Genomic DNA, 22,397 nt, shown 5'->3' on the forward strand with positions numbered 1-22,397 from the left:
GAGACAATGTCGTCTAGAGATCAGGGAGCGACTCCGATATCAAGATGCCAGACTCCTTTGTGATGGGGAAATCAACAAGATGAAGAGAAAAGACCAAAGAAAAAAAGATCAAGATTGGTGATATGTGAATGAAAGGCGTACACAGTTTGAATAAAGTAACAAAGGAGAAGCGTTCTATGAAACCCCCCTAGTCTCTCTTGCTGGACCACCAATCAGTATTTCTCGATCTAATTTGACGCTAGAAGGGAATCCCGATCTACTCCGGGATGCTGCCGAAGGATGGGTCTTTGACACTGCCGCCCGCGTCGCCGAGACCAGCCACTGGTCGGTTGTAGGACCAGCCTGCAAACTGTTGCTGCATAGTCTGTGACAGGACGGGACCCTCAACATAAGAGTCCTGAGGTGCCTCGGAAGTGAATTCGCGGTCGAAGTTATCCGTGTCACGAGCGTCCACCTTGAAGAAGTCAGCAGGTGTTGAATGTTATACAGGAATAATACATACCACATTCGGCCGGAAGCTGGGCTCGTACTTCCTCTGGAGAAGCTTGCGCCAGTCAATGTTGGCAAAAAAGTGGTGCGACTTGATTTCAGCTGCGCCGTTGGCACCAAGTCGGCGCACAGGATCGCGGTCCAGCAGCCGTGTGAGAAGATCCCGAGCGGCAGGCGGGACGATATCGCTGGTAGGGAATGTTAAAGGCTCTTGCAAGATCTTGCGATACATCTCGTTGGTGTTCTCATCGTAGAATGGAGGAAGACCTGTCAGCATCTCGTAGAGCAGGACTCCCAGAGTCCACCAATCCACAGACTTGGTGTAGCCATTGCCAAGGAGAAGTTCGGGGGCAAGATATTCAGGAGTTCCACAGAAAGCTAGATTCAATTAGCATGAGTACAAGCGCACATAACGATAAAAACTTACTGTTTGTCCGATCCTCGTCCTTCATGTCCAGCTTGCAAAGACCGAAATCACAAAGAGCAATATGTCCAGTGTAATCAAGAAGAATGTTCTCAGGCTTGAGATCTCGGTAAATAACCTTGAATCCGTGCAGACACTCGAGAGCGCACAGCAACTCTGCGGTGTAGAAACGGGCCCTGTTGATATCAAATCGCTGTTCCCTTTGCAAGTGGTGGAACAACTCTCCACCGTTCACAAATGCCAAAACAAGGTAGAGCTTTTCAGGCGACTGGAATGAGAACTTCAGTGGAACAATGAAGGGATTGTTGATCTGTGCAAGAACAGATCGCTCAGCAAGTGTATGTGTGACTTCGGATCGCGAGATAATATGAGCCTTGCGGATGGTCTTGAGGGCATAGATTCGGCCGGTGTCCTTCTTCCTATTCAAATGATTAGCGCTGTCCAGAATCGGAATAAAGCGTGTCCCTTACATGACCTGCATGACCTTGCCGAAACTACCCTTTCCAACGACCTTGAGCAAATCAAAGTCTTCCATCTTAAGACTGCGCTGCCTGTTCTCCACGAACGAAACACCAATCTTGATCGAGCCAGCACCGAATTGAAGTTCCAGCCATTCGGCACCCGACTGACCAGGTCCACTAGTTAGACGAACCTGCTCTTCATGAGCCGCAGCGGCCTTTTGGTTGTCCTTCTTGCTCAGCTTGGGATCCTCCACATATGGTTGCTGGGCCTCTTCAAACTTAGGGTGAACCTTGCATGCGCCTAGGAAGATGTCCTCACTACGACCAGCACCAGGCCGGGCAGCAGGGTTGCGCAGATACAGCTGCACATTCAACTCGGTCTTTCGGGAGACATCGAATTTGAAGGCTGTGCTATCACCTGCCCACAATGGACTCTCGGGAGAACCTGAAACGGCATCCACAAAGACCTGGTTCTTTTCAAAATCAAGGAGGGCATAAGGAAGGTATTTGGTGGAATAGCGACCGTGGATAGTGGGGGCGGCATTGATTCCCCCACTTGTGGATTGTGGGCGGCCGGAGGGCACATAAGAGCCTTGCTGATTCTGAGATGAATGTGACGAAGAGGAGGTGCTTGGCCGTAAGGACGATGGTGCGTAAGAGTTGTTCTGGAAATGCGAATTGAAGATCTGCTGGAAATGAGGGGACAGAGAAAAATTGCGTCCTTCGTGGAGAGTAACAATGAGGATACCTGGGTTCACAGGAGCCACAGGCGGAGAGACAAGAGATTCGGAAGCCGCTATTGAATCAATTAGTGAAATGCACGCTCAACGAAAGAGCGACTACATACAAATTCCATTTGTTGACGGGGTGGCGGAGGAGATGCTAGGCGGGTGAGAGGCAACAGGGGTTTGAGCCTCGTCCCCATTTAAGTCGCCCTTGATCGTCGAGGTAGAGGACGATCGACCGAAGTTGGTCAGGGGCGCCAGATGCGTCTCCTTCAACTCTGAAGCACATGCAATTAGCCATTGTTCTGACGGTCTGCCGTGCAGGGAGAGGGGGTGGGGGGAGAGAGAGGGAGACCAACTGCCAGTGAACATACTTTTAGTGAGCTTCCAGGACATTGTGGCGGTGGGGTGTAAAAAGTCAGTGAAAATAGTGAAGATATGAAAGTCCAAGAAGCCGACCGCAATGCGTGGTAGTGCAGAGTGTCAGAAACCGAAGATCAACACATGCGAAAGGCCCGAAAAGAAGCCTTTTGACGGGGTAACGGCGCACGAAAAATCAGACCACTTTTATCCGGAAGCACAACTAATGAAGGAAGATGAAGATGAAGTTGGAAGTTGAAGATGGAGACGGTGATGGAAGTGAAGGGGAAGAGGGGAAGCCCCTGTAAACAAAATACATAAAATACGAAGGCTCAAGCCACAAAAGGGCTGATAGGGCTGTATGGTATGGAAACGAGCCTGAGGCAGAACTCCGCCACATTCAAGGGTGAACGTCAAGCTGCGAAGTGCCTCGGACAAGTCTGTATTCAGTGTGCAGGACTTGTTATTGGCTGACTCCAGGCTGCTTGGATTGTGTGAGGCTTGTCGATTCCTCACCATTTACCTTCTCCAGACCTCTCCATCTCCCCTGTCTCGGTTTCTGGGAAACTGTGACAGCTTGGCTTCTCGATACACCCCGTCAAAGCGGAGGATGAAACAGTCACTGAGATAATGGGTGTAATTCGCAAGAAGACCGCATCTCGCGGCACTGAGGCAGGCACCAAGTTCCATTGCGACGTGTGCTCCGTTGATGTCACATCAACAGTAAGGACCTAACCGTGCCATCCAGAAGCTCGGCCACCGAGCTCTATCATCCCGAAGCTGACATCGATTCTCCCATCAGGTTCGCATCTCGTGCTCACATCCCTCCTGTCCCGAATACGACCTCTGTGTCCCCTGTTTCTCCGCCGGAAAAAGCTCCAAGAACCACGATCCCGCAACTCATCCGTTCCAAGTAATCGAACAGAACTCCGTGCCTATCTTCCAAGGCGATTGGGGTGCTGATGAAGAATTGCTGCTATTGGAAGGTGCTGAGATCTATGGACTCGGCTCCTGGGCCGACATTGCAGACCACATCGGAGGCTACCGCAGCAAGGACGAAGTGCGCGACCACTACTATGACACATATATCGAGAGCGGCCATTTCCCGCTTGCGGACTGCGCCGATCCAGATGATAGAAGTCTACAAGATTCGATATCGAAAGAGGAGTTTCAGACGCGCAAGAAGCGACGTATTGAAGAGCGCAAGGATGCCGCCAAGGCCGCACCACCCACCACACCAAAGCAGAAACCAACCGCAAGTGTACCGGCATGTCACGAAGTACAGGGCTACATGCCTGGACGGTTGGAGTTTGAGACTGAGTTCTTGAACGATGCCGAGGAGGCCGTGCAGCACATGACCTTTGAGCCTGGAGCTGGTCTTAACGATAATGGCGAGCCAGATGCAGAGACCGAGCTGAAGATGACCGTGGTTGATATCTACAACTCCCGCCTTACCGCGCGAACAGAGCGCAAAAAGATCCTTTTCGAACACAGCCTCCTCGAATACCGGAAGAACACAGCCCTCGATAAGAAGCGATCAAAGGAAGAGCGTGACCTGTTGAACAAAGCCAAGCCTTTGGCGCGGATGATGAACCGGAAAGACTTTGACGATGTCAACAAGGGCTTAGAGTACGAGCACAATCTCCGTCTGGCCATCTCTCAACTTCAAGAATGGCGACAGATGGGGATTGGAGATCTGAAGGCCGGTGAAAAGTACGAACAAGACAAGCAGCAGCGTGTCCAAAGACTCCTTCCCCAAGGCTCGTTCGACCGCTTTGCCAGCGCACGTCCCAAGCAGACACAACTCAGCGAAACCCCGGCGGCGGCGACTGAATTGACAACCCCTGAGCTGCCACTCCGGCTACAAAAAGCTGCCAATCCCCACGCACCGACAGATGCCACCGATGAAGCACTAAATGACTTTGATCGCGCCTTCGCCGTAGACGGAGATGCACCCCCTCCCCAGCCAACAAAGACGAAATACGTTGTACAGCCATTGAGCGGGCTACCGGCATGGAACTTGGACAATGACACCGCTGCTGACCTGCACCTCCTCACCAAGGAGGAAACAGAGGTCTGCAATGTGCTGCGCATCATGCCAAAGCCATACCTCGTGGTCAAGGAGACATTATTGAAGGAAGCGATGAAGCAAGGCGGCAGCCTGAAGAAGAAAGACGCCAAAGCGATTTGCAAGGTATATACTCCTTTCACCCCAATCACGAACTGTCCAGTTTCTTACTGACATGACCCAAGATCGAGAGCACCAAGACTAGTCGCATCTACGACTTCCTGGTCCACAGCGGCTGGATCAATAAGGCCTAATTGCGACCCGCTGATAGCCACGATACTGTTCCCTTGTTTTGTTTCTATTGATATCCACGGTACCTCGTAAATTTTGCTCGCAGAGCGACTTTGGCTTTAGGCGTTAATAGGATTGATCTGTTCTCTCCCTCCGGAGAACTACAAATGAAAATCACAAATCTGTCCGGGCATACTGTACATGTACATTCATCATGGAAAATAGACCACGTCATGTTAAACTCCAACCACAAAGTTGACCAAAGTACGAGAGCAAAGCCGAGATCTCCACACCGATCGGCCCTCGGCATATCATCGGACATCATTCTCCGCATCTACAAATAACCCCCAGATTCTCCTTCCCTACACCTCTACAAAATAACCACCTCTGCCAGTCCCCAGTTTCATACAGAAATCAATCTCCCTCTACGCAATTGAATCTCCCCCCAAGATCCAACCCCAAAATGCCTACCTTCCGCATACCACCACCAACCCCGCACGCAGCAATCCTCTCCTACCCAGCACCACACATCCTCCTCGTAACACTCAACAGACCCAAAGATCTAAACTGCATCAACGCCCAAGGCCACGCCGACCTCCACGAAATCTGGGAATGGATGGACGAGGAGCCGAGTATGCGCGTGGGCATACTGACCGGAACAGGGAGGGCGTTTTGCGCCGGAGCCGATTTGAAGGGTGGGTGATAACGCTGCGAGACCACGACTACGACCACAAATACAATGCATGAAACTGCTATTCCAAGATGTATCCAGCTAACACGCTCCATGGATGTTTTCTAGAATGGAATACGCGCACCTCATCCACCTCCACTTCCAAGTCGACACCCATGCCCAACAGTGGGTTTGGCGGTCTCGCTAGACGAAAAGGCAAGAAGCCGGTCATCTGCGCGGTCAACGGGCTTTGTTTTGGCGGGGGCACGGAAATGATTGTTAATGCCGATCTGGTGGTTGCTAGTTCGCGGACGGTGTTTGGGTTGCCTGAGGTGAAGCGCGGGGTTGTTGCGCTTGCGGGGGCTTTGCCTAGGCTTGTTCGGACGGTTGGGAAGCAGAGGGCTATGGAGATGGTTCTGACTGGGCGGAATGTGGATGCGTTTGAGGCGGAGAGGTGGGGGCTTGTGAATTGTGTGGTTGATGTTGGGGGGTGTTGGAGAAGGCGTCGAAGGCGGATGTTGATGGCGAGGTTTCGAGGGTTGTTGTTGGGAAGGCTTTGGAGCTGGCGGGCACCATCGCTGGGAATAGTCCTGATTCTGTTCTGGTGAGTCGTGAAGGAGTCAAGTTGGGCTGGGAGGGGATTGGGGCGGATGAGGCAACTAGTATGTTGAGTGAGACGTGGGTGAAGCGGTTGAATGAAGGGGAGAACATCAAGGAAGGCCTGAGGGCGTTCGTGGAGAAGAGAGGGCCTGTTTGGGTGGACAGTAAGTTGTAATTAACAGCTTGGAAAGCAGAAGAAATTGTGTAAAGTTGTTCATTGCTATTCATACTACAGTTCGTTAATCATATCAAAACCTAATCCGTCGCGCCGTATTCCTGGTATTCGCCATATCCAATGCGAGCTGAAGAAAATCAATCAGATGCGCGGTTGCCCTGCCTCCCTGGAAGTGATGTTAAAATGGGTTGAGGCTGGCTGGGGTATATAAAGGTTCCTACTTTGCGTCGCATTGTACACCGTCGACGACCTTGACCACATGGGGGAATAGAGGGTGGTCACGGTCTAGGCCAGTGAGTGCAATGGCTGCATCTGCAGGCGAGTTCTCCTTGAGCACCTTGGCGAGTTCCACACTCTCTTCGTCTCCCTCGACGTTCTGGAACCGCAGGGCCATCTCAACAGATCCCATCAACGAGTCGAACTTTCCTCCACGCTCCGCCAGCTGTGCAGCCGGTCCAATGAATCGCTCCTTGCGGGAGACCTTGCGCATGGGAGCACGACCCACGCGCTCTACCGTGTCTTCGAGGTGGTGGTTGGAAATGCGGGCGATGATCGTCTCCACGTACTCCTGCTGCTCGGGGGCGCTAATTTCGTGCTTGTCGACGATGAGGGCAGCCGTCTCTTGGAGAACATCACGGACGATCCCGCGAATGTAGTCATCTCTCATTGCCTCGGCAATAGTCTTCTTGCCGAGGTGATATCCGTAGTAAGCAGCAGTGGCATGGCTCGTGTTGACAGTGAACAGCTTGCGCTCAATGTAGGGCTCAAGGTGGCTAACCCAGTGGATGGCTGGGATGTCGGGGTGGCCAAAAGTGCCAAAGGGTGTCTTCTCCACCGCCCACTCGTAGAACTTCTCGATGCGCACATTGAGACCGGCATCTGCCGCCTGAGCAGGGACGATGCGGTCGATGGCCGAGTTGGCAAAACGGGCTCGGTCTGGCATAGAATCCACACGGTCTGCGGCAGTGTTGTTCTTGATGAATCCATGTAGGGTATCCGTGGCACCAATCGCGTTCTCGCAGGCAATGACCGCCAATGGGTGGGAGTCAGTCCGGGCATCGATACCCTTGGCAATGACGGGGGCGATGAACTTGAGGATGTTGGGGCCCACGGCACAGGTCACGATTTCGGCCGTGGCGATTTCCTTGATGACATCGGCTTCATGTGTCTTGGAGTTGATGGCACGGTAGTTGGTGATGGTCTTGGTGTTCTCACCCTCTTCACTGACCTCGGTGACTTGGTAGGACTTGGTGTTCTGTAGGGAGGAGATGATGGCATCCATGACATCAACAAAGACGACCTCGAAGCCAGCTGAGTGCAGAAACTCGGCGACAAAGCCACGGCCGATGTTACCACCGCCAAAGTGAATTGCCTTTTTCTCCATGATGAATAGTGAGGAGTAGAAGTAGAAGTAGAAGTAGAAGTAGAAGATAAAGGCAAGAGGATCGAGGAAGTTCAGATAGAGAAGGGACTATGGACTAATTTGGAAACCGCAAATCAGAGGGGAAACACGCAGCTATTTAAACTCAGGCCAGAGCGATATCACGATCCAAGCCCCAGCGCCGTGAAGCCCATGACTTCATAGATATCCCGGGACTAGCCTCCGCCTTGTTTGGAACCGTCATAGTCATTTTCCGAGCCAACTTTCCCCCACTCCGGCAATCTCGACCATTCGATTCCCGTTTCTCTCTCTCTCTCCTGTCCTGCCCGACTGCCCCGTCTCCGTTTAGTTCAGAGGAAGGGCCTGAACCGTTCACCGAGGATGGGCTGTTGAGCCCGGGAAAACCCGCCTACACTCACATTCCCTCATGCCTAATCCCTCATCCCTATTCCCTCATTCCCGCATTCCCTCCGCATTCGCGCTTTGACGTGCAACCAGTGACAACCTTGGCAGTTCGGGGCTAAGCCGGAGTCACCAGCCGGCAGACCGGGACGAAAACCATCTCATGCCCGGAGTACAGTGGTCCTGCGGTCCTGAGCCTGTACAGCACAGGCATAATGGAAATGGTTATAGCCCAACATGAAACAGTCTTTTATAGTGACTAGTGACTATAGTTACTACAGTTACTTCAGACAATAACATTCATCTCTCATCGTTCTCTGCTCTATACTACCCATCGTCTCCACAGTGGTGACGTCGGCTAACGGCAGACCCAGTTTTGCCCGTCACTAAAGAGTCTCTAAATGAGTCTCGAACTCCTGAATTTCCCTCGATTCCAGCATCATCCATGGTGTTCTGTATACATGTAGACAGACCCAATCCAGACTAGACTCGAATCTTCTTTGGACGCTTTGTTTCTTACTGTTGCCTATCGTGAACCACACCCCCCAAAACTCACACTTCCCTCATCCCACCCATTGGCTACACTGCCCCCCTAGCATAAGCAAGCGGCCGGATTGGCAACTGCAATTTCACCCATTACCACCTAAGTCAGATTGGGCTCATCAAGGTAGTATTTCATTCACGCTTCGAATACAAATATCTAAATTGGAAATGGGAATGAGCGAGTTGGCCCGATCATACCCCGTCCCCCCCGTCCCCAGTCCTCTCCCCCCTCATCCCAGTGGTTGCTATCAGACCTCCGACTGGCTCACTTTCATTTCCCCGTGCTTTTTGTTTCATTTTCGTTCCTGTTCAGTGTCCCCCCCTTATTTTTTTCCTTGGAGGGGAGGGGGTTACTACCCCTCCAAGTCCGAGTCCAAGTCCTTCTCAACTGCAGGTGCAGGCGCCGCTGGCGCGCGAATGAACACGTTCACAAACGACGCTACACTGCCGGCGAGGAGGAGCCCCACTGCGGCCCAAGTCATTCCAAGGAACTTTTCGCCGTAGCGGGCGGACACGTTGGAGCCTTTGCCGTGGGCGTTGATGAGGGCTACGAATTCAAAGGCGAGCACGGTTGCGATTATCGATGCGATGGTTATGCTGAATGACGCGAACTGGAGATGGGATTGTTAGCCACGGTTCGTATTCTGTCCACCGAGTCATAGACACAGCCCTCATCACGGTCCAAGCCGTAGTCATAGCTATCAGAGTAAGATGAGAGTGAGAGTGAGAGTGGGCGATATCATATTCCGGGGAATACATGCACAGCACAGACACACCCCGAATCCCGAATCCGGGGAATATCATATCATCTGACCATCTCACTCTTATCGTCTCCGAGTCTCACAGCCAGACGTCTCTCGGATGCAGAAACACAGCAGAAGTAGAAAGAACGAGAGCGAGGATGAGAAAGAGGAAAAAGAAATACTCACAGTCAACCCTCCAAATTCCAAAAATCCCATCCCACCCCACGGTTTCACAACCCCAATAACCCTGCCAATAAGCATAGCGCCCAGAACACCAACCCCGACACAGTAAAGCACAGCCATAGCCCGACTAGTCATACGGAAAGCATGAAAATCATCCGCAATGACACGCGGCCAGTCCAGCTCGGCGCCGTGGGTGGCCTCTTTCGGCCAGGCTTGCGTCGGGTCGAAGGCGAACAAGATCGTGCGGTCTGAGCAGGCGGTCACGTTGCGCGTGACGCCTGCGCTTGGGTCTGTCGTGCCTAGCTGGCCGCTGCAGTAGGACATAATGTGCACTGAGTAGAAGTCGTGTGTGACAGTCTCTTGGGCTGATGCTGATGCTGATGGCGTCGTGGATGGGGTGTAGAGCTGACGGGGTTAGCTTGGACATCTCCATGCAGGGGATATAGTCCGGGGTGAGGATGGGTGTGGACAGGGCGTACCGTTAGCAGATCGGCGTCATCGAGAAAGTTCTTCTGTGTGCCGGCGAAGAGGCACAGGAGTGTGATTATGAATGCGACGAAGGCTGTTATTGTTGGGAATAGGGCTTTGAAGTCTATCAGGGCCATTTTGGCGCGTGTTCGTCTGTCTCCGCTTTTGTATAGTTCTGTTTGGGCGAGAGTAGCTGCGATTGAGTGGATAGCGTCACGTTGAGTGTGACAGGACAGAATTGAGATCACTTCGATGTGAGCATAGACCGGGATAGCTGAAGCTGTCGCAAGTGGTATAGTCACGGAGATAAGCTTGAGTTACTCGATGCCTGGATGAGAATCTGTGATTCAGCCGGACTCATTATCCTTATATACCAGCATCTCAAATGTGGGGTATGGATCGGTCGCAGATTTCTCACTATACAATCATTCCAGACGTGGGCGTGTCAAAGGGGATCAGAGGGGATGGGCATGTTCTGGCGAGTAGAGCAGATTTGAATTTCCTCATGGTATGTACATCTGACACATGATGCACCAGAGCACTTGCTATTGGAATTGCTGCTGTCAGAAATGCCAGGCTTGAGTATGATGGCTGAAAGGTTCTGAGTTCGGATTGAAGGGAGGACGATGAGGCTGGCCCTGCCCGCTTCAGGAATGCTGCCAGCCACGGGGCTTTGGTGCCGACTTATGGGAACTTTCGGGGATGCAGAAAATCCTGGGGTCTTGGAAACTCTAGGGTCTTGGAAATTCTAGGAGTAGGCTGGGGGTGGTAGTCAGTTATTTTGTAAATTATTGTAGAGTTGGCATTGTTGCCCTAGATTGCATGGATGAGGTCGCGACCCAACTCTATGACTCTATTCAAGCAATATTCACCACGCAAAGCGGATATTCTTTCAAAGTCGGGGGTTCGTAATTCAATCGTTTGATTTTCTGAATCCTGTGAGATGCTAACAGTGTTTTGTGTTTGTATGTGTCGATGCGACCATCAGCTTGCAACGCCAACGGTGACCACCCAGGCAACTCTATCACTCAAACATTAGCGAAATCCCAGGTCCACAGGAAGAGTAAGCCCAACCCAAATTTAAGAAAGTCATCAATCATAGCTTACCCAGTAGCCCACAAACAGAATCGTGTAACTCATCATAAATCGCCCACCACCCATCTGACCCGAGGGAAACAGTAACATCCGAGTCCAGCCCATAAAGCTGCACCAAATCCAGCAAACAGGTAAGCGATCAATGAACCAGACGGTCATTTGATGAAAGCTCCTGGGGCACAGTGACACCGCATCATATGCTAGTAGTATAGACAGCCCTATGAAGAGTCGCCGTACAACCACGGGCAACGCCCACTGGCAGGCAGATACATGTTCGTGAGACGAGCTGAAAGCCAAGGATAGCCAGTGGCATGCTGGAACACTAGTATCCGATTATCCGGGAGCTTTCACGTTCAAACGAGCGCCAAGTGCGGTTGTGGTGTGCCTACGGAGAACCATATGGCTGAGTTCAATAGATCCGAGGCAGGGTCTGGACTACTGCAAGGAGGTGGAGTTGCGCCCCGAACGGAAATGATTATGATTATGCTATCGATGTGATGATGGGCAGAAAATGGGTCTTGAGCTAGTTTTTACGGTCGACGGTTGGATCTGTGAGTTTCGGAGATGCCGGCAGACTTCTGGACGGGATTACGGTGAACCGGTACGGTGACGCTGCCAATCCACGAAATGAAAGAGCTGGTGGAGTCATGCAAGTAATAGAACGGGGGGCGTTCCAGAAGGCATCCACTTCCGAGAAGGAATCTGATGCATGCATCTCTCGTGTCGGGCGATGCAGGGAGACGGGACCTACTGTATTGAGAGAGGGGCCGGATATCCAACACGAGCAGGAATGTCATCAAGACACACCTATTGGCTGGTAGATCAAACACCAGGAGATAGTTTCGGAGCAGTACATTTACATGAGCTGAAGATCGGCCAGCTCCACGCAAGGTAGCCCCTGAAACAAAGTAAAATAAAATAAAACGGACGACCAAGCGCAAGTACAGTATGCAAGCGAGCGTGTGGTACGCAAGGCATAGCTGTCGGGACCAGCGGAAGGGAGCACAGTCACTCCATATTGTAGATTGCAATCTCTCAAACCACCTACTGGAAGCAGACCATCCCCCGAAACAGGGTTACGTTTGATGCGTGTTGGCTGATCCCATCTATCGACCAGCAATAGACGCGGATGAGGAGCACGTGCGAGTCTCGCTGGCAGCCGCACCAAGCCTTGTAGAAGCTCACTTGGCGACGCCTCGCTTGCAATCTCGAAGGCTTGACGTGCATGGCTTTACTGAAAACGAGCTCAAGGCGTGAAGCAAGCCTTAGCCAAGGCGACGAAGACTTTCTGGCGTTGATCTGGGTGACATGGATGGAATTGGTCGCGTGTGTGATTCAGACTATGTGTCTAAGCGTATAAATTGAGTTGGAAGGGCTTTTTTTTCAAGGGTTAGGAATCCGCCATGAGATTCTAGCCCTCGATCTGGCTGAGATTCATTGGGTGTTGGCCGCTGTTGGACACGCGAGTGCTCCCACGTGTGGGCAGCGAGGTGAGTTGACGTTGAGAGGGAGATGCGGAGGAGGAGCACATGGGTGAATTGCGGGCTGTGAGTGGTCCGAGATCCTGCATGGAGAGACCCCCGAGTTCTCTTGGCGGGAGACTCTACGTCAAGGGGGGCCCAGCCCGTTTGGGATGAGATTGTTGCCGCACCTATCAGAGTCGACTGGCATTTATCCACTGCCCGCCCCGGAAAGTGTGCACGTGTGCCTGAGCGAGAGTGACAGGGATTCGAGAAGCGATGCTGGCGCCACCCGGGTTATCTGGGTCCAGTGTAAAAAGTGTATCTGTGGAATTGTGAGTCCAGGAAGAGATTCTATTAGGATACATTTCCCCCGTAGATCGACAGAAAGTGGTTTTTTGGACCCCATTGAAGCCATTGACTGCCGTCCGTACAGTACTGGCAGAGTATCGAGTACACACCGTGTGATGCTAACGTTGTGTGAGTCCCCGCAAGATCTGCTGTGAACCGCAGGCGGTGGCGATCAGCGTTCAGATTCTGCCCCCACGTGCATTTTTGATTGGCTTGCGGCAGCTCCAGTGCAGCCCTGACGCCCCACTTTATCTGCTTTCGGCCAGACAAACTTCATCCGAGGATTCTTTTCGCTCTTTTTTTTTTTTTTTGCTGGACCCGAAGTGGAGTCCGCCACCGACTTATCAGAAATGGCCGCCATTACATGTGCTCTTTTCGACTCTTCCCACTCTTTCTTTCTTATAAGAAGCTGATCGCCACGAACTTGGCTTGCAGTCAGCCACGCTCTCTCTTGTGGTCATCTCGACTTCCTCCCCCCCCCCTCCTCCCCTCCCAATTCGGTGGAATTGATCTTGCCAATACTCTCGGCAAACTCTTATCGAAAAAGAGATTCTCTTCCCACCCAAAAGAGCTCACCATGGCCGACTTTGGACCTCGTGCCCCCCATGGGCCTGATATGTCGGGAGATCATAACCCGCTGGAGGATATGGATATCAATGAGAAGGGTGCTTTCGACTCCCTCATTCGTCCCGATGACAGTTACACCCCCGAGGGTACCTACTGGGCCGACCTACCCTTGTTCAAGAAGATCGGGTTTGTGACTTCCTATGATAACAAAGAGGCCAAGCGCGAACTGAGCGGCATCTGGTCCATGGTGAAGGAAGATCCGCTCTCACCGGTCTCCTACTACTTCCGCAATATGGTCCTGCCCGGTGCCGGTCTCGGTCTGGAAGGTTACGTGCTTTTCTCCATCGGTAACATCAAGCCGCTCTTCCAAAAGGCTTTCCCCACTTGCTGGGACACACACGAAATTTGCAGCAAGGGCTGGATTAATGCTGTCGACTACTTGGAAATCATTGGTATTATCGTCGGACAGATTTTGGTGGGAGTGCTCGGTGACTGGTAAGCTCTGCCAAAATTCGGATATTCTTCGGATCTCGGAGACTAACGGAAAATAGGATTGGTCGTCGCTGGGGTCTCATTCAGGATGCCGCGATCATGCTTCTCGGTCTGATTATGTTGACTGCCGCCTGGGGTACTACCGAAAATGGTTGGGTTATTTGCTATGCTTGGTGTCTGTTCATCTACGGTATCGGTGTGGGTGGCGAGTACCCCATGACCGCCACCAGTGGTATGGAGAACGCTGTCGGCTCTGGAAAGGTCTCTACAAAGGAGGATCGTCTGCATCGTGGACGCAAGGTCACCAGTGCTTTCTTGATGCAGGGTTGGGGTCAATTCTTCAACCAGGTCCTGCTCATCATCCTGTTGCTTTGCTTCCACCACGGTAGTGGCAACAACCCTTACTCCACCGTTGCCGTCCAGTGGACCTACCGTGTTTCCTTCGCCATTCCCGCTGTTGGCACTCTGTGGCTTGTGTACTACCGTGCCTACCATATGAAGGCAGCCAGCAAGCAGCTCTCCGCCGCGAAGAAGAAGGCCTCTGTTACCGGTTACGATGCCCAGTCTCTGAAGCTCACTTTCAAGTACTTCGGTGCCCGTATCTTTGCCACTGCTGGCGGCTGGTTCGCCAACGATGTCTTCTTTTACGGTAACAAGCTCTTCCAGAGCGAGTTCATCAAGGTCATCAGCCCTGCCTCCTCGTCGGTCATGCCTACCTGGCTGTGGAACTTGGTCAACGTCGGTGTTTCGCTGTGCGGATACTACATGGCCTCTTTCTTGATCGATAACAAGCTTTATGGTCGCAAGTGGATGCAGATTGTCGGTTTCCTCCTCTGCTTCATCCTCTTCGTTGTCCCCGCCTTCAACTTTGAGTACTACCAACGCCCCGAGAACATCAAGTCTTTCCAGGCAATGTACTTCCTCAGCTCTTTCTTCAACCAGTTCGGTCCCAACTCCGTCTCCTTCCTGGTCGCTGCCGAGGTCTTCCCCACACCTATCCGTGCTTCCGCTCACGGTATGTCCGCTGCCTGGGGTAAGGCCGGTGCTCTTCTCGCCTCCGTCCTGTACAACTACATCGACACCCAGACCAAGTTCTACGTTGTTCCCTGGTTCGGTCTGGCTGGTGCTCTGATCACTGCCTTCTTCCTCCCCGATACCACTGGTCTGGATCTGAAGGAGCAGGAGCGTCGCTGGGAGTACCTCCGCCAGGGTCGCGAGGAGGACTACCACGGACCCGCCGTGCACCCCAAGCACCTGTCATGGTACGAGCGCTACATCCTCCGCAAGGGCCGCTACTACAACGCCGAGCTCGACTACCAACAGAAGGTCGAGGAGTACCGTGCCGAGTGGGAGGCTGCCATGGCCCAGAAGGTCACCGAGAAGGAGAACGAGAACAACTTCGACACCGACGATTCTCTGCTCGAAGGCCACGTGCACACCTACTTCCACCGTACCAGCCCCATGTTCAAGGGTATGGAGAAGAAGGTGACCAAGCAGGACAACTTCACCCTGCCTCCTCCCGCCGAGAGCGAATCGGAGGAAAACTTGAATGAGAAGTCTTAATAAGCTGTTGCTTACAGTACATATATTTTCTTACCTGTTTTTTTTTTACGGTCAAAATACTGGATATACATCGCGTTGCTTTTTGTCGAGCTTCTACGCTTGCTATGAATATTGCTGCATAAAATCAGCTGGAGCACCTTGTCGCTTTTACCACATCGCTATTAGATATTGATACCTCATACCCCTCAATTGAACCTTGACAATGATCAACCTTTTTTCCTTGGTAAACAGGACTCTAAACCGAGCTTGAGCATTTGAGCGTGAACTGATCGGTCGCGGCTTGACTAGACAGACATCCTGCTTTTCTTTCTTTCTTCTTTTCTTCGCCTTTCATATCAGTAGAAGAACTGTAAAGAATTACATCATATTCCTGATTCTAACAATGAACATCGAGGTTCCTCCGCTCGGTCTCGTTCTCGCTTTGCTACCATAGACACCCCGTACATCAGCCCCCGACACCCGTGGATAGAACCAATGCCAATACGACAATACGAACACATATAAACCACCCTCCCATCCCATGAACTGTTCTACATTCTGAATGAAACATACCCTCAGTACCTTTTAACACCCTCACCTCTCTCTAACAATTAACAATCACCCAGGATTTCCCTGGCACCCTACAGTCATGATATCAACACCACCTCCAACCACAACACTAACACTAACCCTAACTCTCTCAACCCTCCTCCTCCCCCCAACCTTGGCGCTCGCCACTCCCGATCGCAACCAGAACATTAACCCCCATAATAACGAAGAGACAATCCCCAAACGAGCCCCGGCTTTGAATTACATAGGCTGCTACTCCACAAGCGAAACCTTCACCAATCGAACCTCCCACCTCTACCAGAGTTTCGGATGGTGTCTGACGGAATGTGGGAATCATAATGCCGCGACCTTTGCCCTACAGGGCTATGAATGTCTCTGTGGGAATGGCCTGCCCCCGTCAGAGAACCGGGTCGTGAAGCAGAAGTGTCAGACTATTTGTCCCGGGTTTGCGGAGGATGTCTGTATGCATGACCTTCCTTTCCTTTCCTTTCGCTTTCACCCATGCTGATTGGGGTGTTGTGCAGGTGGTGGTGAGGGTCTCTTTTCGGTTTATTCTACCGGCCTGCCGGGAAAGGATGGCGTCGCGGTTGACGCTAACTCAGCTTCAACTTCGACTTCGACTTCAACGGCAACTTCAAAGGCAACTTCAAAGGCAACGGCAGCGGCAACTTCAAGCGCTGAGACACACCCATCGAATAATGATAATACTCCCGCAAGTGACCATAGCACAGAAGATGCGGAAGACATCCAGAAAAGCAATAGTAGCAATAGCGGTAATACCGCTCTAATCGTCGGTGTCGTCGTCGGAGCATGCGGAGGCGCAGCTCTCGTGATCGGCGCCTTCTTTCTCTGGAGATGGCGAAGCAGAAAGCGAAACGCCCAGGAAAATGGAGTGGATTATGCTGATGGTTCTGGGGATTTCGGCCACGAAGCTTCGAGGGTCAATTCTCGGTTCGATGGTGACTATCTTGCTGAGTGTCGCAAGATCAATGGGAGCATTGATGATTTCCATGATTATTCAAGGAGGATCTTAAAGGTTAGTATGCACCGGTGGCTATGCTTCTATCTGTTTGGTCAATCGGTTAATAATTTGGTCAGGTCACTAATCCTGATCGATGACCCGCGGACAGCAACCCGTTTCCTTACGTTGGAACTATGGTAACAAACGATGGGAGGGAGGCATTGTTGGATACTTTTGACTATTTTGCCACTTTTGACTACGCGCTTGGTTATCTAAGATTTCTGCAGGCCTTGATTCTTCCAGCCGGTTTCTTTGTGGCGCGCATATCGATTTCTTCCGATGAAGTGTACTGACCTGAAATTATACAATTATTGAAAATGACCAGCTGACGTCCAAGCAACAGATAGACCTTGATCAATTTGGATGGAAGTCAAATACAGAATGCGGCAAGGTAAATAGAGAAATGTGATCAGCTAGCTCTTTGATCTCCTTTTGTTTCAACAGCCAACGACCCAACGTTTCCATACATCCCAAACACAGCTCATTCCCCGGTTGTCTTTAGCACAATGGCAAATTTACCATTTTCCACCGTCTCAACCGATAGCATCTCCTTCCTCTACCCCTAGGCTCTTAGGATCCTTGCTACAGAAGGTATACTGAGTAGGATCCGCATCTGTGGTGATACACATCCAAGTCCGGTCATTCGAGTCCACCACAACAGCAGCTCCAATATTGTGGGTGCAGTCAGGATGTTTGGCAATGAAATTCTGTAAATCCGTCGTTACTCTGTCAATATCCTGGCCTTTGTTCGAGTTAACCTTGCACTGCCATGGATCCGGGCCAGGCATATGCTTGATGGGAGCAATATTATCGAAATCGGCATAATTCTGCTTCGCTAGGAGCTTCTTCGGATCATCCAAGACCGGACAGTCATGAATATGAATCTGCTCCTGGGTGCGTGTGCTGACCGAGTTGATAGTCAACGCCTTTGAATCCCGAACAAGGCCGCTCTGGCCAAATTGCCAGGGTGCTTCGGAGTGCAGCTCGAGAATGCCTGGGGTGTGTGTCGTTGTCGTGATCAGCCGGTCGTGAGCTATCTTGATCCAGGTGGAGTCGCCCTTGGCTGAGAGGAAGCTGGCGCAGTTCCCGTTCTGCTGGCATTCGCAGACGGACTTGAACCAGATGAAGCATGAGTTGCAGGGATGGTTGGCGTCCGTGCATCCCTGGTAACAGGCACTCAGTCGGCTCACTGACTGCTGGGGTGTCTTGTTACATAGTCCTATATCGCATTTGTTGCACTTGTCGCCAGGCTGCTCTCCCTTGTCCTTTCCTGCGACGCAGGCGCAGTTTGTGACGCCGCCCTTTTCGATTTGTGCGGTTGTGCACGGTGGAATTAATCCGCCTGGGGTGTCAGTAGTTTGTGCAGAGCCCAATTCAAGGACCAAGGTGCTGAGGCCTATGTATAGGCTGATACTAATCGAGTTGAGGTGCATTTGGAAGGGCTCTCTTGATTGAAACCCCGAGATTTGAATTTGAATATTGCTTGCATTATTTGAATCAACTGTACTATTAAATAGAAGCCTTTGCTCTCTATCCCGAATGGACCATATCAGTCATACCCGTCATGTTGGGACTGAGAATCGGTTCGCTTGAACATTTGCGGAGTGGCGTTTTGTTCCCATTCGTTACCGATCGCGTTCGGCCGTCTCTGCCGTCTCGTATAGACATCGACCGGTTCGAGAACAGTTGTCTAGCCTCATGATTTTCTTAAGCGACTGTGCATCTGACCTGTCATCTAGGGGTTGGACGCTTTTGGAATCCCAGTCGATTCCTCTGAAGTCGGGAAAGTGGTCCTCCGCCAAGAAGCGTAGTGAGATCATCAATAGTAAATACGATCATGAGAGTTTTCACGGCGGGTATAGCCCGGAGCCGAGGATTTATTGCTTCAGAGAGAAATGTTCTCTGGAACCTCGCTTTCGAGTAGTGTCGTCATGTAACGAGTTCTATGTTGAATGGGTCAACGACGCGTCGCAAAGCATGCTTCTTAGTAAAAGCTAGGAAACCTAACTATTGTCAATGGCAGAGGATTTGATATTCGAATATGAATGTTCTGTACTCTTCATAAGATTCATAAGGTGCATAACATAGAAGAAAATAAGCCAACCTTGGACCAAACTCGTCTGCATTTGAGCGTCCCACGCGTCCCACACCACCAAGGTCCCACGTCTTCAATTGCAGCCAACCGCTTTCTAGTTTGTATTTCCGAATATGCGACACGACAATGGAATTATGCAGCTTTTCCGTATATCCGCGAGGCACGGCATATACGGACTTGGCAGTTGTAATGCCGTGGAGCTTCTATCAATAGTTAGGTTTATCATTTAATAGGAAGAAACTGTGAAATTGAATGCTGTCAGGTAGTTTGATCGAAAGTGTCGATGACCATCATACCACTGGATATTCTCCGATGTCTTCAACTCGAGACTCGCCATCGGCTCAGAAATGGAGAGTTTCAAAAGCCTGCGAGCCATGTCGTTCTCGCAAAATCCGCTGCGATGGAAATACACCCTGCTCGAAGTGCACTGAGAGATCCTTCGCATGCATATACCGAGAAAAGCCTCGTCGCCGCCCCAAAAGGTGTCATTTGAGGCCAGAGGCGAAGCACTTGCCCTCCGCATTCACCGAGCCCGCTTCGCGCAGGTTATCACAGCCAATGTGGGAGGGAATGAAAGATCCCAGTTTACCACTGAGCAGCGTGACAGCAACACACCTGGCATCGCCGGGACGTCTCATGCACTTGTATTATGGACCAACGTCTCATTTTGCCTTGATGCAAACTGTCTATCGGGACCTCATCCCAGGCTATGGCGAGGAGATATCCGGCGTGACCGCGACAACAGTGGAAGAAGGAAACGCGGGGCTGGACATGTTCAAATTTCGGGATATTTTTTTTGGAATATCTGACAGTGATTCTCATAGGGAAAGCAGCTGTGGAAGACGGTCTGGATTACCAATCTTCATCCCATACCCTGTGGCGAAGGCATTGCTGTTCAGATTCTTGGAGACACTCTATTATTTAATGCCATTCCAGCCCCAAGAAGTCTACGAGGAGAGACTGAATGAGCTCTATAAAGTATCTTATCGAATCTCCGGGGCTGCAGAGTATCAGGTGCTGCTTATGGCGATGGCCATTGCTGCGCTTAATACAGAGCATTTTCACCTCGCAGATTACTTATTCGAATCTGTGCATACCCATATGGCAACTATGGCAGAGATAGTTAACCTCGAGACGGTCCAGGTGTCCCTTCTTATGATAAGTTCCCTTGACTGAGTTCTCATGGTTAATCAAGACTTCTGACATTAGCAGTACGCTCACTTCCAAAATGAAAGGGGTAACCCAAATTCGGCCTATTTACACCTTGGGACCGCTGCACGAAAGGCGTTGTCTGCTGGCTTCCACAGAATCACGCCAATCTCTGACCCACGCTTTGTCGAGACCCGAAACACCATGTGGGCGTTGTACATCTTCGAAGTGTAGGTGAAGACTCGATATCCAGGGTTAGAGTTACTGACTGATCCATATTCACAGAATGGTTTCGTTTTTCTTGGGGCGACCGGCTTCTCTTTCGTGGGAAGATATGGAAATACAGGCCCCCGACGACCCCTTTCTTCTCTGTCTCGTCAGGCTGACGAGAATCATGTCGAGATCAGCAAAAGCGATATATGGCAGCCAACACAATTCATTCGGCCCAGTTCGACAGGCAGCTGCTTCGATCCGCCGGGACCTCACAGAGTTTGAGTCATTGATGAAACAAAATATGGGTGTTGGCGTGAATAGCGACTTTTTTCGACAAGAAAAGGGCATTTGCCAGACTATTCTTACATCTTGTAAGTCGTCACACACTTTTCTCAAGCCGAGAACTTTCCAATATTAATCTAGATATCTCAAGTGTATTGTCATACACTGCTGTTAACGTATAGACCATTTCTCATCCTTCGAGTGAAGTTGCAGAAAATGTTTGTCGAGTCAAACAAGAAGAAAAACGATGCATCCCACAGACAGAATTTGAAGATACCACAATGGCTAAATGAGGTCTGCAGTATTGCGATCACAGCAGCTCGAGATACTATACACCATATTTCGCGAGCCTCGGCCATCAATCCACCAGTTCAGGTATACATAATCCTCGTCTTTTTCATGCATTCAGTGGTATCAAAATGTAGCTAATGGAATCTTTTCCCTTAAAGGAACTTCGGTACCATGGGTTTTTCATTGGAGGTGCCGTATTCGCGTTGATCTGCGATATGCTACACGATCCGTTCACCATTGCAGTCCACCAGCCTTGGATCAACATGGGAGTTCAATATCTCCGTCAAATGCGAGAAGGGGAGCCCATTGCTAGTACCATTTCTGCTATTGAACTGGCACTCAAGAAATTGAATCAACGTCAGATGTGTCTAGATTTGCCAATTGGCGAGTCTTCGGAGATCGAAGGTGATGCGACATCCAGCGAGGACGAAGATTTGAACGCGGCCCGGCACGATCGGGCTTTGAATCATCCTCCAGCTCCGGCCCCTGTCTCTGAATCGCTGTCGACTACCATGGATACGGGGCGAACTGACGATCAATGGAGGATAGACCCATCTATGATTAGTCTAGAGGGGTTCTTTTCTTGGCCTTTGATAGAGCCCTTTGGTTAATCGGAAATTCCATTTCAAATATGAAGAATTCATTAGAATCCACAACGAACCAAGACAGACAGAACGGAATGTACGGAATCTGAGCCGATGACTTATAAATTGGCGGCTTTAGTGGCATGAAACCCTAAAGGATTGGTTTCCTTTTGGGAACTCGACTAGAGCGTTCCAGACGCTGTCTTGTAACTGACCTATTTAAGTTTTATTTGAACCCACAACAGTATGATGGGTGAGGCACACGAAGATCACTGCTTAAATAATTATAAGAAACCTCTTATTACCTAAATCTCGGATTCATCATTAGCTCCGTGGCAGCTTATATTTGATCTAATATAACAGCTAACCCCAACAAGCAATAAAAAAACCGTTCAACTGGCCCTTCTACAACCTGATATACTTAGCTAATATTTTCCAACTTCTAGAGGGGATATATCAGCGGGACCAGTGATTGATCGCCCTGTGGCGGGACGGAATGTCTCCATTCGATAACACAAGTGCTACTGCATACAATAGGAGGTTCTCCACTGTATACGCTTCTGTTCCTCTATCGGACTAGTTCATCAAGTAGTCCAGTACTTAAAAACTCAATCATACCGGCAATCAAGGTACTTGAAAGCGGCTATACGGAAAATCGCAGAGATAGATGGAAGTACGGAACTTACGGAAAGCAGAAAAGAACCAAGACAAAAGTTGATGAAATCTTTGCCATTCCTATAAAGTATAGCTCTTGTCACTGAT

General features: G+C 50.7%; 9 protein-coding genes across 9 annotated transcripts; 5 read left to right on the forward strand and 4 right to left on the reverse strand.

Annotated features, from left to right (window-relative positions):
• Positions 1–256: 256 nt before the first annotated feature.
• On the reverse strand, positions 257–2,495 carry N7511_009221 (serine/threonine-protein kinase; the record flags this gene model as incomplete). The annotated part of the gene is made up of 6 exons (XM_057131598.1): positions 257–454; positions 503–867; positions 917–1,332; positions 1,384–2,170; positions 2,222–2,377; positions 2,474–2,495. 6 exons carry the CDS (start codon positions 2,493–2,495, stop codon positions 257–259), a joined length of 1,944 nt encoding a protein of 647 aa, XP_056979586.1.
• A 594-nt stretch (positions 2,496–3,089) lies between these two features.
• On the forward strand, positions 3,090–4,781 carry adaB (chromatin-binding transcription regulator ADA2; the record flags this gene model as incomplete). The annotated part of the gene is made up of 3 exons (XM_057131599.1): positions 3,090–3,182; positions 3,262–4,653; positions 4,713–4,781. 3 exons carry the CDS (start codon positions 3,090–3,092, stop codon positions 4,779–4,781), a joined length of 1,554 nt encoding a protein of 517 aa, XP_056979587.1.
• A 440-nt stretch (positions 4,782–5,221) lies between these two features.
• Positions 5,222–6,414, forward strand: N7511_009223 (enoyl-CoA hydratase/isomerase family protein; the record flags this gene model as incomplete). The annotated part of the gene is made up of 4 exons (XM_057131600.1): positions 5,222–5,453; positions 5,558–5,892; positions 5,931–6,192; positions 6,239–6,414. 4 exons carry the CDS (start codon positions 5,222–5,224, stop codon positions 6,412–6,414), a joined length of 1,005 nt encoding a protein of 334 aa, XP_056979588.1.
• A 6-nt stretch (positions 6,415–6,420) lies between these two features.
• Positions 6,421–7,587, reverse strand: N7511_009224 (mannitol-1-phosphate 5-dehydrogenase; the record flags this gene model as incomplete). The annotated part of the gene is made up of 1 exon (XM_057131601.1): positions 6,421–7,587. One exon carries the CDS (start codon positions 7,585–7,587, stop codon positions 6,421–6,423), a length of 1,167 nt encoding a protein of 388 aa, XP_056979589.1.
• Positions 7,588–8,882: 1,295 nt separating this feature from the next.
• Positions 8,883–10,060, reverse strand: N7511_009225 (SUR7/PalI family protein; the record flags this gene model as incomplete). Its single annotated transcript, XM_057131602.1, has 3 exons — positions 8,883–9,140; positions 9,459–9,860; positions 9,935–10,060. The coding sequence occupies 3 exons, from the start codon at positions 10,058–10,060 to the stop codon at positions 8,883–8,885; spliced, it is 786 nt and encodes a 261-aa protein (XP_056979590.1).
• Positions 10,061–13,406: 3,346 nt separating this feature from the next.
• N7511_009226 (putative MFS phosphate transporter) lies at positions 13,407–15,451 on the forward strand (the record flags this gene model as incomplete). Its single annotated transcript, XM_057131603.1, has 2 exons — positions 13,407–13,891; positions 13,948–15,451. 2 exons carry the CDS (start codon positions 13,407–13,409, stop codon positions 15,449–15,451), a joined length of 1,989 nt encoding a protein of 662 aa, XP_056979591.1.
• A 628-nt stretch (positions 15,452–16,079) lies between these two features.
• On the forward strand, positions 16,080–17,162 carry N7511_009227 (uncharacterized protein; the record flags this gene model as incomplete). The annotated part of the gene is made up of 2 exons (XM_057131604.1): positions 16,080–16,461; positions 16,525–17,162. The coding sequence occupies 2 exons, from the start codon at positions 16,080–16,082 to the stop codon at positions 17,160–17,162; spliced, it is 1,020 nt and encodes a 339-aa protein (XP_056979592.1).
• Positions 17,163–17,554: 392 nt separating this feature from the next.
• Positions 17,555–18,454, reverse strand: N7511_009228 (uncharacterized protein; the record flags this gene model as incomplete). Its single annotated transcript, XM_057131605.1, has 1 exon — positions 17,555–18,454. The coding sequence occupies one exon, from the start codon at positions 18,452–18,454 to the stop codon at positions 17,555–17,557; it is 900 nt and encodes a 299-aa protein (XP_056979593.1).
• Positions 18,455–19,428: 974 nt separating this feature from the next.
• On the forward strand, positions 19,429–21,662 carry N7511_009229 (uncharacterized protein; the record flags this gene model as incomplete). Its single annotated transcript, XM_057131606.1, has 5 exons — positions 19,429–20,259; positions 20,329–20,495; positions 20,551–20,849; positions 20,912–21,135; positions 21,210–21,662. 5 exons carry the CDS (start codon positions 19,429–19,431, stop codon positions 21,660–21,662), a joined length of 1,974 nt encoding a protein of 657 aa, XP_056979594.1.
• Between the last annotated feature and the right edge of the window lie 735 nt (positions 21,663–22,397).

This window comes from Penicillium nucicola (genome assembly GCF_028828085.1).
Source record: "Penicillium nucicola strain IBT 29836 chromosome Unknown utg000010l, whole genome shotgun sequence".
Classification (NCBI taxonomy): domain Eukaryota; kingdom Fungi; phylum Ascomycota; class Eurotiomycetes; order Eurotiales; family Aspergillaceae; genus Penicillium; species Penicillium nucicola.